This window comes from Stomoxys calcitrans, chromosome 2 (genome assembly GCF_963082655.1).
Source record: "Stomoxys calcitrans chromosome 2, idStoCalc2.1, whole genome shotgun sequence".
Taxonomy (NCBI): Eukaryota; Metazoa; Arthropoda; class Insecta; order Diptera; family Muscidae; genus Stomoxys; species Stomoxys calcitrans.
The window spans coordinates 78,241,850-78,261,503 of NC_081553.1; the positions used below are offsets into that span (position 1 = coordinate 78,241,850).

General features: G+C 38.7%; 1 protein-coding gene across 1 annotated transcript in view; it reads left to right on the forward strand.

The window, feature by feature from the left end:
• Positions 1-19,654, forward strand: part of LOC106090424 (protein turtle homolog A) — a 436,959-nt gene that overhangs the window by 399,302 nt on the left and 18,003 nt on the right. The window contains exons 14-15 of the mRNA XM_059362200.1: positions 9,607-9,730; positions 19,082-19,488. Of these exons, the coding sequence (XP_059218183.1) occupies positions 9,607-9,730; positions 19,082-19,488 (531 nt within the window). The remainder of the gene's footprint in view (positions 1-9,606; positions 9,731-19,081; positions 19,489-19,654) is intronic.

A 19,654-nucleotide genomic window follows, 5' to 3' on the forward strand; every position in this document is an offset into this window, starting at 1 on the left:
GGAGGGTATATAAGATTCGGCCCGGCCGAACTTAGCACGTTTTTACTTGTTCTATCAACTAAACATAGTAGAGGGGATGGCCAATGATGAGTAGGGGGCGCGGTGGGAAACTGGCCTCTCGTCGACCGAAGGAGGATTAAGCAACTGTTGCCTTTGATAAGAGGTCATCCCGCACCATGATTATTACAGAAAATGTATTGACGAACACCTCCTCCTCGGTGGAGACTATTAAGTACCTGTCTCGTTCATGTCTGGCTCTTTGGGTGACAAGTTTTCCATCATTTGGGGGCTATTTTTCTCCAATTTTGGTGAACTTGCAGACGTATCTCTAGGAGGTCTTCTCAGATACATAAACAAGACTGGATGCTTTCTACAGGAAAAGCGATGAAATCCTGCAGTGCGGCGTTGACTCTCCACTCTCTTCTTACATATCTTCGTCTAGCTGTCTCGTCGCTAGGTCTGATCTGTGGACTCACACTTTTTCTATACTTCTTCTCTCACTTACATCTCTTTCTCGATGAGTCGCAATGGGGCGATATTGGTCTCGGAGTGAACTCTCTTGACTCCCCACCTCTTCTTAAATTTCTTCGTCTTACTGTCTCGTCGCTGGACTCAGACTTTTTCTATACTTCTTCTCTCACTTTCATCTCTTTCTTGAAGTGTCGCAATGGGGCAATATTGGCCTCCGAGTGAACTCTCCTTTGTGGTGAGCTACCCGTTCAACCTTAATCTGCCCATGAAATGGGCCTCCACCTGAATTTGGACTGTTTTCTGGTTGTCCACGTTGCATATCCCATCGTTCGACTATTGCTTTTTTCATTTCTCATAGAACTATGACCAGAAAATCATGGTGTTCGGAAAAGGGTCAGAGGGTCGAGAAATTTCAGTTAAAGCCTTTTACTGACCCGCTTCTAGAATATTGGGGCATTACCCAAGACACTGCCGGGACCCACCACCTCGGATATACATACCATATATATAACCATATTTCACCAAAAACCGGTAAAAAATCCAACATTTACGAACCCATCTGAACCAAACTCAGTACGGAAGTCGACACAACGCACTGTTCCAAGTTTCAGCGAAATCTGGGTTTTATGTACCTTATACGAGTTCAAGACCATAAATCGGGAGATTAGTTCATACAGTTTGGTCTAAATACACCATTTATAAATGAAAGACCCTACTTAACTCAGCTTATTGTGCCGAATTTCAGCAAAATCAAGAAATAAATGTTTACAACATTGGGGGAGTTCCTAGGTAGACGTGGTTAGGGTGAGTGGACCAAGCATTGGCGATGTAAGAAGGGATGATAGAGCGCACAACAAGCCGATTACTGTCTTAGGTATATGTCCATAGTGGCATGAGGCGGATTAATATTTGCACCCTCTTTTCAACATATACTAACCTAAGTAGGAGTGACATCATTGATGGAATTCTTTGAGTGGATTTGTGGACTGCATCAAGCCGGGTTTGCTGCTTATTATTCCTTAGAGGAGTAAAAAGTTCAATGGAATAAAGTTGGCCCAAAAAAAAAAATTATAAGTTCTCGGTTTAAAGGGCAGTAAAAAGGTTGCTGCTTTATTGAGGAAAAGTGAAGATTGTGTATGCTCACCTTGTCTACGGTGGTAGTAGATGATGCAGATCTACAATTCAAATATTGACAAATGAGTTGTAGTACTTACAAGTTAAAATGTGTTTAGTCAGGACGGGCCGAAACTTGCGAACCCACCACCATGGATTCAGCCAAATTGCATAACAGTTGCGGTTTTCAAGGGCTCAAGAAGTCAAATCGGGAAATTGGTTTATATGGGAGTTATGACAGGTTAAAGTGAAATTTGGACCATACTTTTCGGAGTTGTTGATGTCATAACAAGCAGTCCATGCAAACTTTCAGCCACATCGGATAACAATGGTGGCTTTCGGGAACAAGAGAAGTGTAATCAAGAGATCGGTATTTGGCTGCATATTTTTTCAATACCCAATGACCTATATCAGTACGAAGTATGCGTGAAAAATTTCAAGTGGATATTCTTTTTTCGTTCGACCGCTATCGTGATTTCGATAGAAGGAGGGACGGACGTACGGATATGGCTAGATCGACTTAGAATGTCAAGACGATCCAGAATATATATAACTTTTGTGGTCGCATATCAATATTTCGTGGTGTTACAAACGGAATGACTAGGTTAGTATTCCCCCATCCTTTAGTGGTGGGCATAAAGAGCTTAAAACTAAAAATTCACAAGATTTTATTACATTTCAGTAGAAACAAATAAAAGCATTCTATGTTCGGCCTTTTTAGGCAAACAAAAGATAATGGATAAGAATTGCTATGCCGTTGAAGCTATACCAAGTTTTAAACCGATTGGGCCATACTTGGTTTGGCTGTTGGAGACCAAAAAAAAGTCATGGTGCAAAATTGCAGCCAATTCAGATATTTCAGAATTCATAATTGCGCCCTATAGTAATTCAGGAGGTCAAAGCTATATCAGCTTATGGACCGATTCAGATCATATTTGGGAAGTATGTTGAAGGTCATAGAGGAACTCGTTGTGCAAACCTCTAGAGGCTCAAAAAGTATAATCAGGAGATCGGTTTATAAGGGAATTATATCAGATTACTTGGCATAGTTGTTAGAGGTGGACAAAAATACTTCATGCAAATTTTTATCCATATCGGATAATAATTGCGCCCTCTAGGGGCTCAAGAAGCTATATCAGGTTATGAACCGCATTGGATCATACTTGGCACAGTTGTTGAAAGTCATAACAAAACTCTTCGTAAAAAATTTCAGCCAAATCAGTCAATAATTGCGCCCTCTAGCGGCTTTACAAATCAAGATTTGAGATCGGTTAATATGAGAGCTATATAAGGAAATGGACCAATATAGTCCATTTACAAAACCAACTGACCAATGGACCAATATAGTCCATTTACAAAACCAACTGACCAACGCTAATGGCAAGTATTGTACTTACTTTACTATGACTGAACATTTGTTCTACTACCCTAACGTAGAATAACGTTCCAAGCGCCTCGATCTTCTGCGTTCATTTTAAAACCTCTCTATGGGGATATAAAATGAACCTTTACAAAATTTAAATTTCAACGACATTTCCTTTAAAAATCAATTTCTATGGACATAAAGCGTCTTATTTTCAAGTATTCTACTTCAAAAATAATCGATTGCAAGATTAAACAACAACCTCTTTCGTACCACTTTCGGCAAAGGATCATCCATGAGGCGAAGAAGTGCTGCATTTCCTTTATTGAAGCACGTTTTCATTTAAAAAAAAATATATCCAATCTCATGTGTGTGAATTTTTTGGATGCAACCAACTGCGGTATCTTCTACTTCCATATGAGGAAATGAAACAGCACACATACACACTCACACAGACTCTTCGTCAAACAATGCCAAATCCAAATCTGCACGTTTTCCAATAAAGGCCATTGCACCTGCCCGGGAAAATTGCAGAATTCGCGATTTGCCAATTTTTATGTTAGAATTTAAGAAGATTTATGCCAAAATGTTTTAAAGTCTGAAGTTATATAGGTCATGTCTTTGGTCTGGAATGCAGTTCCATCATGAGCTTGCATTCGTCCTAAAATTTGTATTTTTGGAATCTTAATACATCAAATTGGGACAATACGCAACCCTGCTGCGGAGTCTAGCCCTCGACTCCGACCCCGGGCCGGAGTCTATGTCGGAGTATTTAGCTGGAGTTGGAGAACAGTTCGGAGTCGGAGCTAACGTGCTCAACTCCGAATCAAACTCCGACTCCGGCTCATAAGTCCGATTCCGATTTCGACTTCGGCCTCAAAAACTCGACTCCGCAGCCCTGGACTACAGCCCTGGAGCTTCTCGACTCGACCAGATAAAATGTTTAATCAAAAGAACAGATAATGAACCTTTATTTCGGTTTGATTTTCTTTGTGACTACTTCTAGCACATCGAATATTACTTCCATTTAAGACTCTTGTTCAGTGTCGTTATAGAAAGCGTTGTCCGATACTCCTAATTGCAAAAATATATGCTTTCTATGCCTTATAGTTTTTATTTTACACTTCGCTCTTTCTTTTTGCAATTCCCATTTTTTCCCAAAATAACCACTTTAGTCCAAGAAATAAATGAATTTATCCAATTTTAAAGTACCTTAAAACGCCATACCAACTACTCAAGGAAACACTTGTTATTGAGAACTAAAATAAAACTGGCTGATCCTGCAGCAGCCATGGCAGCCTTTTTAACTTGTTGTAGTTTGATTTTTTCACTTTTGTTATCTCTTCTCGGTGTTTACGTAGTTTTGCTTCCAAAAGCATTGAAAACACAACGAAGAAAAACTTGCACTATTCCAAAATAACAACAAACTTTTTGTTTTGTTATCCGAATGCGTCTATTTTCCTTTCCTGCATTCTGCAGTTGGTTGGCGGTGGTGGCTCTTCAGTTTTTTTCTACACTACTATTTATTTTCCATTAGAGTTGTTGTTGCTATTATTGTTGTTGTTGTAAAAGTCCGCATGTTATGCCATGGCTTGGTTTGGCATGGAACGGCGATGCAACATCATCATCATTCACATTAACAACTTTACCAATGGCAAAAAAGGGCAAAACTTCCATAAGGATTCCCATAGTCCTTACCAACTTTACTATCATCATCATTCCCATAATTGCCATCTATGTGTCTATCCGCCTGGAATGAAAAACGAGAGGAAAAACAACGACGAATGTTTGAAAGAAACAACACATACGCTCCTTTTGTTTTGCCTTAAATGCAATTGACTTTTGTTTATTGTTGTTTGTATGCTCTTGAAGTTGTTTCCTGCATTTTTCATCCTTTTTTTGTACATTTGTTCATTCTTTGTTTCCGTCCTATAACTAAATTTATAGGAATCCTTTTGGGTTAGTCAATGCTGGTTGTGTTTTTTCTCTTCGTTGGCCAAAAGGTTATATCTATCCACATGCATGCATTGCTACCAAAAGAGGTTATAATGTAATTCAGTAACCTATAGGTAAAAGGTATGATATTGCCATAAACAGAGGCGTAGCCAGAGAATGTAATAAAGGGGTATCACTTTCTTGGGGTGGGATCTGCACAGGTTTGGACTCAAATAAAATATATATGGTTATGAAAAACGAAACTTATATCAATATTTTGGGGCCCAAGGGTCGCTGCAAATGTAAATGAAACTTCCATTAAAGAACAGCGGCAAACTTCTCACATGTGCTGTCCTATTATAGTTTCAGCTTGCGGCGTCCCGCGTACGACACCTCTTTGGGGAGAAATTTTTACATGTTATAACTGCCACATTTCAAAAGTTTCCCTTCACCTCGAAATTCTTCTCTAGAAACTCTAGAGATACAGTTTGGATATGACAGATATATTTGGAATCAAGTATTAAAGGGCAGCCAAAAATCCCCCAAAGGCACTACATAATTCTCAAATAAAGCAATTTAAGAGTAAAGTTCTCACCTGATATGGAATCTCAGGGCTGGGGAAACCCCGCTCTTTCCGGGACCATCTGTATACTAGGATGAGTCCAAATTGGATTGGGGCACAGGAACCGCAGTCTTCCTTGAATTCATGAAATCTTATAGGCTTCTGGACGAGTGCAGTGTGCATTTCTGGCGAGTGGAGCCGATGTCGATGCGAAAGCGAAAGCCTTGTTAAACTGTCACGATATACGTGAACAGTGAGGCAGCACTGAAAGCATTGCTATTGGGTCTTGTGAGGTCGAAACTGGTTAGAAGATGAAGAGAACTTCTTCGAACCATGGCCAATTCTGTCAGACTCTGCTGCTTCCCGGGCCATTAAGGAGTGGCGCGGACGGAAGCTGTCTATGAGATGGTCAAGAATAGATTACTGAGTACCACAGCTCGTGCTACGGATTCATCGAATCTTCTACGATTACTGCGTGAATGAGGGCTGGGTTGGTGCTGTACGTTGCATGGTGGCTGAGGCCCTGAGGCCGAGCATAGAAATCCACTTATCGTGGGATTGAGGAAGCATGAGTTCGGATTGCTAATAGGTGTAACGTCAGCTTTTGACGTCGCTGGTTACAATGAGATGGCGAAGCAACTATTTCGTCACAGTCCAGCAACTGCGAGAAAAGATACAGGATTATAGGTGAACATCTCTTTTCTTTCGTGGGCTACCTTTAGCACCTTAGAGACTTGAACTGGTGACTCGACCGTGAGAGCTTATCTTCATTTCTTCTCTCACTCGCTGGTGAGATCTTATTCTTCTGTATTGTGCGTTGGTTTTATTACCCAAAAAACGAGGCCTGATCAAAAAATAATCGTTATTTTCAAATTTCATGAGAATTGTATGTTCGATCTTCGCATTTTTATACACCCATTCTTCGGTAATTCCGTTTGCAACACATCGAAATATCCATTTTTATACCCACCACCATAGGATGGGGGTATACTAATCTAGTCATTCCGTTTGTAACACCTCGAAATATACCCCATAAAGTATATATATTCTTGATCGTCTCGACATCCTGAGTCGATATAGCCATGTCCGTCCGTCCGTCTGTCGATAACACAATAGGGGTCGAACGCGTAAAACTAGCCGCTTGAAATTTGGCACAGATACTTCTAATTGATGTAGGTCGTTGAAGGTAGTGAATGGGCCATATTGGTTCAGATTTGGATATAGCTCCCAAATAAACCGGTCTCCCGATTTGACTTCTTAAGCCCTAACAAGCCGCAATTTTTGTCCGATTTGGCTGAAATTTTGCACATAGTGTTCTGTTATGACTTCCAAAAACTGTCTCAAGTTCGGTTCAAAACTGCTAAGAACCTGATATAGCTCACATATAAACCGATCTCGCGATTTGGCTTCTTGAGACCCTTGAAGCCCCAATTTACATCCGATTTGGCTGAAAGTACGGTCCAAATCGGTCTATAACCACATATTACTCCGATATTTTAGCAGAATCCATGGTGGTGGGTTCCCAAGATTCCAAACTTAGCACGCTTTTACTTGTTGACCCTAAAGTCAGTCCGTCCTTCCATCCGCCCGTCTGGCTGTTGAAATTACTTTACAGGTTTTAAAAATACAAATACTGGACTGAAACTTTGCACAGGTTGTTTTTTTTGTCCATAGCCAGGTTAAGTTCGAAGATGGGCTATATCGGATTATATCTGCATATAGCCTCCATATAGACCGATCTGCCTATGTAAGGTCTTAGGCCCTTTAAAGCTACATTTATTTTGCGATTTCGCTGAAATTTTAAGTAGTGAGTTGTGGTAGGCCTCACGACATCTTTGTTTAATACTGAACTGATCGGTCCAGATTTGGATATAGCTGCCATATGTACTGATCTCTGGATTTAGATTCTTGGGCCCATAAAAGGGACATTTATCGTCCGATTTCGCTGAAATTTGGGATAGTGAGTTGTGTTAGGCCTCTTGATATCCTTGTTTAATTCGACCCAGATTTGGATATAGTTGATATATACCGATCTCTCGATTTAAGGTCTTGGACACATAGTAGGCCAATTTATTGTCCGATTTCAAACTAAAACTTAGTAAAGCGAGTTGTGTTTGGCTCCTCGACATCCCTGTTCAATACGGATCAGATCAGTCCAAATTTGGATACAACTGTCATATATACCGATCTCCCGATTTGAGTTTTAAGACCCATAAATGGTGAATTTGTAAACCGAGTTTGCTGAAATTAGTCACAATGAGTTGCGTTGGAACCCTCGTACCGAATATGGTCAAGATCGGACTATAAGTGGATATAGGAGCCAAATGTACCGATCTCCCGATTTAAGTTCTTGGGACAATAAAAGCCCGTTTGTTGCTTGATTTCGCTGAAATTTGACACAGTAAGCTGTGTTAAGCTCCTCGATCTAGCCATGTCCATCCGTCTGTCTGTCTGTCCAAAGCGCGCTATTTTTCGAAGGAAAAAGCTAGCCGGTTGAAATTTTGTACTTCTTATTACTGTAGGTCGGTTGGGATAGAAATTGCAGCCATGCATTCCGATTTCTCGGAATGCATGGCTGTATTTTGTACACAAATTGACATGGACAGACAGAAAGAAAGACGGATGGACGGACAGACAGACGAAATTAGCTAAATTGAACAGAAAGTGATTCTGAATCGATCGGTTTACTTATTAATGGATCTATCTCTCTTCCTTCTGGGTGTTACAAACAAATTCACTAAGTTATAATACCCGGTACCACATAAGTGACGCAAATAGGTTTATATGGAATCTATGCCTCTATAGGTTCAATTACCAATCATTTGCGCTAAGATTCAACCGGCTAACCTTGCCTGTTTCAAAGTTGGAAAGTTTTTAACAAACAAACGGATAGACATGGCACCAAAGAGTTAAATCGCACACAAATTTTTCCAGTCGTTACAAACGGAATTGTGAAGATATTATACCCCATAGTCATATCCATCTGTATTTCTGCCTGCCGATATTACTTTGTTGTCAAAGCACAGAAACCAATTTTATTCCCATCATCTTTAAAGTGGGCAAAAATTGCAAATTGCAAATTTGACCATGAACATTCAATGTGAATTAGTGCAGCCAAGCATTAAATGTCAAAGGCGTGCATTCTATCCTCTGCACTACTGTGGCTTTCATTTCAAGTTGAGATGAAGTTCATTTTTGCCATAGCACATCTATGGCAAAGAAATCGGTTCAGATTTAGATATTTTGTCAGATTTAGAATATTATTGTAATAACATGGTCATTTGTCAACCATTCCTAACGAAATTCGGGTCATATGGTAATCTTATTATGATCCTATTGAATCTCGTAGAAATTGGTTTACATTTTGGATTCACGTCCAATCCAATGCCAGTACCGAGTGTTTCATTTCCCAACTGAACACCTCTGCCGATTAAATCATTAACTACTTAAAATTAAGCTTTCATATAATAATATCAACCAATTTACGCTATTGGGTATTATATTGGGTTGCCCAAAAAGTAATTGCGGATTTTTTAAAGGACAGTAAATGCATTTTTAATAAAACTTAGAATGAACTTTAATCAAATATACTTTTTTTACACTTTTTTTCTAAAGCAAGCTGAAAGTAACAGCTGATAACTGACAGAAGAAAGAATGCAATTACAGAGTCACAAGCTGTGAAAAAATTTATCCACGCCGACTATATGAAAAATCCGCAATTACTTCTTGGGCAACCCAATATATTCGACAACGTAAGACTTTTGCCTTCCTTACTTGTTAAAACTACAAAAGTGATGTGAATCTTTATGCCCAACACTGAAAGTGTGTGAGCGACTCTGCCTCTTACTCGTTTATTGTTTGCCATACCTAAGACTTTGGCAAAGAAAAAGAAACCTCGTTTTCAATTGTTCTTTTCTGGCCCATAAAATTTTAAAAGGATGTTTGTTATAATGCAAGTTACCTATACATTGACATTCATTCTAGTTTACTACATATACCGAACGTTGGTATGGTGTTGCTTTGAAGTGAAATATTCCAAGGTTAAGGCATATACAAATATTTCATTATATTTCTCATATAAAAACCTATTACTTATGAAATTTTTTACATCTTTATCTTTCCAACTATCATTGCTAACCGCTTACTTTTCTTCTCGTTACAGGTGCTTCCAATGGCCTCACTGTGCCTTTGTCACCTTTCCTAGCTGGTCTTACTCTATTTTGTGCACTTCTTTTTGCCATATCATGTATAATATTGGCAGCAATATATCGACGATTTTCCAATCGGTAAGTAAAAACCAAAAAAGAAATCAACGAGACATTTTCAGTCTGTAATATATAAGGCTAACACAAGCAAGAAAAATCAATTTTTCCTTGGTTCTTTGTTACAAAGATATGACATTGTTGTCTTGAAACCATGCCAAATTGTTAAAAAGAAAACACAAAACTAAAATATCTGATTACTAAGCTTCCTTTATGGTGTACCGAATTTTTAGTAAATTGCCAAAAGGTAAAACTATTAAGTTACTTTTATGTGAGGCAACTACGAAAAGTGTGGTTAACCTTGTCATGAGAGGAAGAACGAAAGCATTTATCAGGTTTGCTAGCTGGGCTTCTGATCAATAGACTTAAATTTCCTCCAAATACATTGGGTTGTCATGAAAGTTTTGCTTTCTAGGTAGGGAAAACAGGTGGTAAAATGGGAGTTCAAAGCTGGTAAGCAAACACTAAATGTCCATCATTTCACAAAAACAATTATCTTCATAACAAAATGATGAAAACTTGCAGAAGAAAGCGAGACCTTTCAACTCAACTTGACATGAAATTAAAAAAAAAAAAAACGATTTTTTAATATTTTCTATGTCACACCCTTTCTATATCACACCCTTATACCTCATAATTCACAAAAGCAAAACTTATATTTTCTTCTGCTCTGCTGATAATATAACTCTAGACATTCTTCACCCAACCATAACCTGCCAAGTTTGCCACCAAATATAAACACAGTCTCAGCCTGCCTCCTTCGCAAAAATAAAAAGCTGAAAAAAGGCAAAAATCGTACACAATGAACATTTTGTTAGGGTAATTTTATTTAATTAAATGTAATCGAATACTCAACAGCTACACCAAATTTCACCCCTATGTCATGGGTGGGTGGATGGTTGTCCGTTTGCAAGTGTTGGCTAGTGGGTGTCATTTGTGCGGGTGTTTGTGGGTGAAAGTGAAAGTGAAAGGATGTCGTCTGCGACGACCTACACTGACCGGAAACTAAAAGGAAGCCTTTAATATTTATGGACGGTGTTTTTAGTTGTTTTGGCTATTAGGTCCGAAAGACATTGAACTATGGTCACTACCAACACCACCAATATATAACTATTCCCTTCAATACTAACATCGTAAAACAGTGTTGTCAAATTTATTTTTAAATTGTCATGTGTGGAAAAATTACTAATTTCTATCAATATTTAAATAAGTGAAACTTTCTAAATCTAAATGGGGCTGTTTGGTTTTCTTGCACCATAAAGACTTATAGCCTGTTTGTCTATCTCGACGTGAATTTTTAGCGTCACTCAAAAGTTAGTTTGAACTGCAATTCGAGCATAAAAGGAAGAATTTCGATGTATAAACAGATTCATCAAAATCAAAAGAGCTAATAACTCATCAAAAATAGATACTAAAAATCGTCTATAGAGAGAAATATAGATTGGAAAAAAAAAGCCCAGACGAACGAAAAGCAACCGTTCGATATCGACAAACAGGCTATTAATACCGGCTGAACTAATTTTGATGAATTTTTATCGCTTACGCTTGGGGCTTGAGATATCTAAAGTGGCCCCCTACCCCAATATTCAAAAACGCCTGGTCTCCAACATGGATGGGCCGATTGGAGCAAATATTGGGTTGCCCAAAAAGTAATTGCGGATTTTTTAAAAGAAAGTAAATGCATTTTTAATAAAACTTAGAATGAACATTAATCAAATATATATTTTCTAAAGCAAGCTAAAATTAACAGCTGATAACTGACAGAAGAAAGAATGCAATTACAAAGTCATAAGCCGTTGAAAAAATTTGTCAACGCCGACTATATGAAAAATCCGCAATTACTTCTTGGGCAACCCAATATGTCCTTGCAACCTTAAACATGGAAGTCTTAAACATCAATCCCACATAAAAACAAGTAAAAATGTATAAGGTTGGACTGTGCCAAACTTTGGATAACACCACCGTAGTATCTTGTTGTAATTCCACAACTATTTCCATAGTTATATCCAAATATAGGCTTATCTGCATACTTGCCCATGAATTAAGGAACGATTAAAGAAAAGGGCAAAGTTCCCACATATCACTGTGTGCTGTTCGATTCAAGGGGCCTAATTTTTTTAGCTGAATCCGAACGGCGTGCCGCAGAGCGACACCATTTTGGAACAAAGTTTTTACATGGCAAAGTTCCTCACAAATATCGCCAGCATTAGGAGGGGATAAGTACCTCTGAAAAAGTTTTCTCATGTTCTCGCCAGGATTTGAACACAGGCGTTCATCGTCATAGGGGGGGCGTGCTAACCTTTGCGCTGCGGTGGCTTCGCCCTCTCTTCTAACATATCTTCATCTCGCTATCTCGCCGCTACTTATTATGGAACAGGGGCAAACTTCTTACATATCAATGAGTGCTGTTCGATTCGAATACAAGCTCAATGATAAGGGACCTACTTTTTATAGCCGAACCCGAATAGCGTGCCGCAGAGCGACACCTCTTTGGAAAGAAGTTTTTACATGGCAAAGTATCCCACAAATATCGCCATCATTAGAATGGGATAGCCAACACTGAAAAAATTTATTGATGTTCTCGCCAGGATTCGAATCCAGGCATTCAGCGTTCTATTGGGACATGCTAACCTCTGCGGTGCGGTGGCTTATCTGCATAACATTTAATTAAGTCGGATTTGGATTTGGCAATTTTGCATATAGTGTTTTTTATGATTTTCAACAACTTTGCCATGTATGGTCCAAATCGGTTTATAACCTGATATAGCTCCCATATAAACCGATCTCCTGATTTTACTTCTTGAACCCTTACAAGACGCAATTTTTCTCCGATTTGGCTGCAATTTTGCATCTAGTGTTTCGTTACGACTTTCAACAAAGTACGGTCAAAATCGATATTTAACCTGATATAGCTTCCATATAAACTGATCTCCCGATTTGACTTCTGGAGCGACTACAATCCACAATTTCTGTCCGATTGTGTGCTTTGTTATGACCTTCATTAACTGTGCAAAGTAAGATCCAAATAGGTCTATAACCTGATATAGCTCCCATATAAACCAATCTTCCGATTTGACTTCTTGAGCCCTCGAAGACCCAATTTTTCTCCGATTTGGCACAAATTTTGCATGTAGTGTTCTGTTATGACTTCCAAAAACTGTGCCATGTACGGTCCAAATCGGTCTATAACCTGATATAGCTCCCATATAAACTCATCTCCCTATTTGACTTCTACAATCCGCAATTTTTGTCCCATCTGGCTGAAATTGAGCATGTGTTTTTTGTTATGACCTTTAACAACTGTGCCAAGTAAGGTCCTAATCGGTCTATAACCTGATATAGCTCCCATATAAACCGACCTCCCGATTTGAATTCTTGAACCCTGGAAAGCCCAATTTTTGTCCTATTTGGCTGAAATTGAGAATGTAGTATTTCGTTGCGACTTTCAACAACTGTGCCAAGTACGGTCAAAATCGGTATTTAACTTGATATAGCTACCATATGAACCGATCTCCCGATTTGACTTCTCGAGTCCTGGAAGGCCTGATTTTTGTCCAATTTGGCTGAAATGGAGAATGTAGTGTTTCGTTACGACTTTCAACAACTGTGTCAAGTACGCTCCAAATCAGCCTATAACCTGATATAGCTCCCATGTAAACCGGTCTCCCGATTTCTAGTAGCTTTAATTTTTGCTGGTTTGACAGAAGTTTGTTATGTAGAATCAAATTATGCCCTTCAACTAAATTTATTTTGCATAAATTTTTAGCAGAATCCATGGTAGGGGGGTCCCAAGATTCGGCCCGGCCGAACTCAGCACGCTTTTACTTGTTTAAAAACGGTTTGATCTGAACCCAAAGTGGCAAGGATGCGAAAGGATGTAAAATAACTCGCTGTTTAAAATTTAGATTATAAATGGGTTTGGTATGGCTTCCAACAACTGTGCCAAGTATGGTCTAAATCGGCTCTTAACCTGATATAGCTGTCATATTAACCGATCTCCCAATTTGATTTTCTGGATATTTTGGTGATATTGGGTTGCCCAAAAAGTAATTGCGGATTTTTCATATAGTCGGCGTTGACAAATTTTTTCACAGCTTGTGACTCTGTAATTGCATTCTTTTTTCTGTCAGTTATCAACTGTTACTTTTAGGTTGCTTTAGAAAAAAGTGTAAAAAAAGTATATTTTTGGGCAACCCAATATTTTTATACGACTGGTACGCTATGACAAGTACGGTCCATATCGGTCAAAAACTTGATATAGCTTATATGTATTTGAAAAAATCATTCAAAGAACTTGAAAAATGCGATCCATGGTGGAGGGTATATAAGATTCGGCTCGGCCGAACTTAGCATGCCTTTACTTGTTGTGTCTCAGATCATTACTTCGATGAGTTACAAACGGAAGGACGATGTTAGTATCGAAATATCCATTTCCGGTCATTAAAACTGTATATATTCTTGATCGTCGTAAGAATCTAAAACGATCTAGCCATGTTCGTCCTCGTGTGTCCATCCGTCCGTCTGTCTATCTGTATGTTGAAATCACGCTACAGTCCTAAAAAATGAAAATATTGAGCTGAAACTTTGCACATGTTCTTTTTTTGGCCATTTGCAAGTAAAGTTCGAATATGGGCTATATCGGTCTACGAGTATATCTTGAAATAGCCCCCATATAGACCGATCGGCCGATTTGAGGTCTTAGGCTTTAAAAAGCCACATTTTTTTATCAGATTTTGCTGAAATTTGAGACAATGAGTTTTGTTAGGCCACTCGACATCCTCCTTCAATTCGGCTCAGATCGGTCAAGATTTGATCATAGCTCCCATATAGACCGATCTGTCGATTTAAGGTCTTGGCCCCTTAAAAGGCGCATTTATTACCCGATTTTGCTGAAATTTGACATAGTGACTTATGTTAGGCTTTTCGACATTCATGTCCTTTATGGTTTAGATCGGTCTATATTTGGATATAGTTGCCAAAAAGAAAAAGAAAACAATATTGAACCAAAATTGAACCATCACTTGTATTTATTAGACCACTCAATGTCCGTGCTAAATTTATTCCAAATCCGGCCATATTTCGATATAGCTGCTCTTCGTGCATAAATAATGCATTTATCACCGGACTATGACAAAATGCGGTTTACATATATGCCCGAGGTGGTGGGTATCCAAAGTTCGGCCCGGCTGAACTTAATGCCTTGTTGCATTTTATTTTATTTTATTTTATTTTTTTTATTATATTTTACTTTTCATGTGGCAACTCTGGCCCTCAATTCATTCCACTGCCAACTTCTTTTGGTGTTATATGAAAAATAGAAATAAATGGGTATTTTTGTTTTGTTTTTTCACTTTTTTTGTTTTTATTGGTGGGGCCAACGTTAAGCGTAAGCAAATAAAGCCTCCCCAACGCAAACTTGATGTTTAGCTGATGGTCAACATAAGCAGCAACACTATAAAGGATCAATGGTTTTGCTTTGGCATTAGTGCTTTAAAGGGGGTGGCTTTGCTGGCATATCCTGTCAACGACAAACATCATGAAGTATATTTTGCCGGGATGCCCTTTTTTGGGAAGGGGGGAGTGTGGGGTGGTTTTATTTGGGGATTTTCCAGGAAATCATGGGAGGAGTTGGAAACATTAGATGGATGGCCCAACATAACCACCCACTCTTGAAATGTTGGGTTAATTTATTTAATGTTACACTTTCTGATGAGTAGGCGTCATGTTGCATTTGAGTTGAGACAGCTGCCTAGATTAGCTGAGTTGCCATTGCTTGACAGAGCGTCTACAGGGCGGGCTGGGAGGGCCTACAGAGGCGAAGAGTATCTGTTTAGTGTTTTACTTTTACTTTTTCTTTGTTTTTGATTATGTTTTCTGTGGTTTGTTCTGTTCTTAATATAATTTGACATATATACAAATATTTATTATTTTTGGGGGGTTTTGTATGAAAAATTAACTGTATCTGTCTGTCATAAATTGATAGTTTTTTTCTACGATATGGATATTATTACATTTCGTATACAGTAGCAAACGGAAGTTCAAATAGCTGTGATTAATAAGTAAGCAAGCGAGTGAGATAAGTGAATTCATAAAAGGGTTATTGTTGTTGCAAAATAAACTTTGAAAACGAGTTACGAAATTGAATTGTCTGAGTTACACTTAGATTTTAAAATTTTTAACGCCTCAGCTCAGCTCGAGTCCTTTCAAAAATTCTTCTAACAAATTGTACTTCAATAAGGATGTCCTACACCATTGATTATATCCAGGAGTTGCTTTCCACCTCTACGTGTAGCAAACGGATGTTTTGTTCTCAGATTTCCAAACTTTAAACTAATATTCTTTTACTATTTTTCTTCATAAATGAAAGTAAATTTTTTTATTTTCAAGTTTTTTGCCTGTTAGGGCGAAACTTCACAATTTTTTGTTTGTTTCTCTTTCGAGACAAGCTCAATGATCGGAGATTTTCTGTGCAAATGTAAAAGGGAAGCCAGAGATAGCAACACACACCAACCACTCTGAGACTTGTTTCGTCTTTGGTTAGAAGACTTTTCAATCATGTTAAGTGTGATGGCTTCAAGAACCGTGCGTTGGTATTTTGTACTTGAATCATATTTATTGCGAAAGCACCTCTATGGTACAATTACTACGTTAACCACGCTTGACAACCCTATCTATTAGCTGTACTTTCGCCCAATGCATGTGTTTTCGTGCAATGACAGATTTTTTTCTGCGACAATTACACTACTTCCATGGTGCAAATGCTTCTGTACATCTGTTGAAAGTTGAATTGAAAGTACATTTTTATACCCACCACCGAAGGATGGGGGTATATTTATTTTGTCATTCCGTTTGCAACACATTGAAATATTCATTTCCGACCCTATAAAGTATATATATTATTGATCGTCGTAAAAATCTTAGACGATTTGTCTGTCCGTCCCTCTGTCCGTCTGCCCGTTGAAATCACGCTACAGTCTTTAGAAATACAGATATTGAGCTGAAACTTTGCACAGATTCTTTTTTTATCCATTAGCAGGTTAAAATCGAAGATGGGCTATATCGGACTATATCTTGATATAGCCCTATATAGACCGATCCGCCGATTTAAGGTCTTAGGCCCATAAAAGCCACATTTATTATCCGATTTTGCTGAAATTTGGGACAGTGAGTTGTGTTAGGGCCTTCGACACCCCTCTTCAATTTGGCCCAGATCGATCAATATTTGGATATAACTGCCACATAGACCGATCCGCCCGTAATAGCTTCGTTCGATTTATTTCGGGCTTTCTCCGAGATCGCACTATTCGAGCCGCTATAGATGGGTTCTCATCCAATGGGCATAAATTACCCGCAGGTGCACCCCAGAGCTCTGTTCTTTCTCGTTCTCTTTTTCTTGTTTTCATCAACAGACATCGAATCCGATCTACTCATTTGCGGATGACAGTAATCTCTGTCATTCGTACTCATTCGACCATAGGCCGGACAAGAGGTGGGTCTTGGACGATACACTCTGCCAGGATTTGTTGGCCATTTCTGAGTGGAGTAGAATGAATCGAGTAGATTTTAATGCAACAGTGCTGCTTGTTGTCACACAAACGACTCGCTGACCCATTACGATCATCTTTGTCTATCAACGGTGTGGATGTTGAGCAATCAGAAGCTCTTCATGTTCTGGGCATGAAAATACAAAGTGATGTCCGTTGGGCTAAACATGTATTTGAAGTATCGAAATAAGCATTCAAGTGTTTAGGCTTCCTTAAACGGTGTAAGAATTACTTCACTCCGTCTGATCTTCTTTACATCTACACCACTTTCATAAGACCGAAAATGGTGTACAACACACATGTATGGGCTGGAGCTTCAAAATCATCCCTGGAGCTACTGGACCGTATACAGAGGAGAGCAATGGCGTTGATTGGGGACAGTGGGGTATCCAACTCTTTCTTCATCATCGTCGCAATGTGGGTTGTTTGGCGCTGTTCTATCGGTGCTTTCATGGTGTGTGTTCGTCTAATATTCGTCTTTTTATTCCTGTTGTAAGGATGTATGTCATTCCAGGAACTCACACTCCTTTGTAATTGATTGGCCAGCGGACCTCACAATGCATTATAGAGAGAATTCATATTTCGCCCGAACCGTTCGTATGTGGAATCGACTTCCGGCTCATGTTTTTTCCACCCACTTTGACATCCAAAGATTTAAAACAAATGTAAATAATGTCAAATGTCTAGTCATTCTGTAACACTTCAAAATATTGATATGCGACCCAATAAAGTATACATGTTCTTGATCGTCACGACATTTAAAGTGGATGTAACAATGTCCGTCCGTCTGTCCTTCAGTTGAAATTAAGATAGTGATCAAACGCGTAAAGCTTGATGCTCGATATTTTGCACGGATACTTCGTCATGTCGGTTCAGATTTTGACATAGCTCGCAAATTCCGATCTCTCTCGATTTGATGTAGTGAGATCCTAGAAGCCGCAATTGTTATCAGATTTTTTTTGATACTTTGAGCGTACTATTATGCTATGACTTCCAACAGCCATGCCAAGTACGTCCAAATCGATCTTCCGAACCCGCAATTCCTATACGATTTTGCTGAAATTTTGCTCATAATGTTTTAATTTGGCTTTCAACATCCATGTATTGACCAAATCGGTCTTTTACCTAATACAGCTTTCATAAAAACCGATCGCCATCTTTTGCTTCTACGGCCGCTAAAGCTTCAACCTTTTCCTCAATTGCCAGAAATTTGTTACTTAAAGTATACACTTTCCCTACAACAAAATTCATTTGAGTACATTTTCTATTGTGGTGTATTTCTAAAATTCGGCAAACTTAGCTCATTTTTACTTGTTTAATCTTATCCAACACTTAAGACTGTTTGGAAGTCGAACATAGTATGTGGCTTTTGAAGCTCAAATATAATATAGTAGAGCCGATATAGCATACTTTGGGTGGCCTGTTTTCGCCCTCTTCTAAGAAACACGTAGCTCTTCCCATTTCATATTCGAATAATAAAAATACGTCTTACCTCCGCTTCAAAACACACGGAGTTATTGTATAATTCTTTGCTCAGCCCAATGTTAACGTTTGAAAAAATCGATAACGTTTTTTGAAAATCTCATATAAAACATGTTGGCATTACGGTTGACACAAGTAAATGGTTGAAAATGAACGTTTAAAGACCTTAAATCCTCAGGATAGCAAAATTCGTCTACTATATACAAACTTTTATCCACTATTGTAGTTATTAGTGTATTTAGCAAACAAAGATAAATTTTTCGCATATTTTTTTTGACTAACCAATTCTATTTTTTTTTTCTTTTTTTTTTTCTTTGTGCTTGGCATTCTTCTTCCATTTCATTTGCAGACAAAATGACAACAATTTGAAACCCACAAAACATACACAACTCTCGATACCCTCCGATTGTCAACTGGATCCATTACAGCCGAATCATCATCATAATCATTACGAACAGAACAATCATCAGGCCCATCACAGTCTGTTACAGTCAAATGGTGATGGCAAACTACAGGCAGTTATTAGTGCTGGTGTCGGTAATGGTGGTGGAGGCGGCATTGGTGTTGGTGGTGGCGCCTCATCACCATCGGGTCTTAGTTTGGGTGGCAGCGGCATCATTGGCGGCATTATGGATTCATCCACATTAAGGTCAACTGGCCAGAATCATCATCATCACCATCGACAGTCGCCGCAAATAATGGGCGATCCGCCTGAAGGCGATGACACTGATCCAGATGTCATCCCAAATCAATATGGTAAGTTGAAATAGCCAAACAGCAAGCAACCATTAGGCATTGAAACCATAAACGGAAGAACAATCATTTCAAGGGATTTGCACAATTTTCAATGGTTAAAAGGGGGAGCAAAACAAGTCACAAACGATTAGAATAAAGTGGTTTTTTGTTTTTGTGGGATCCTAGA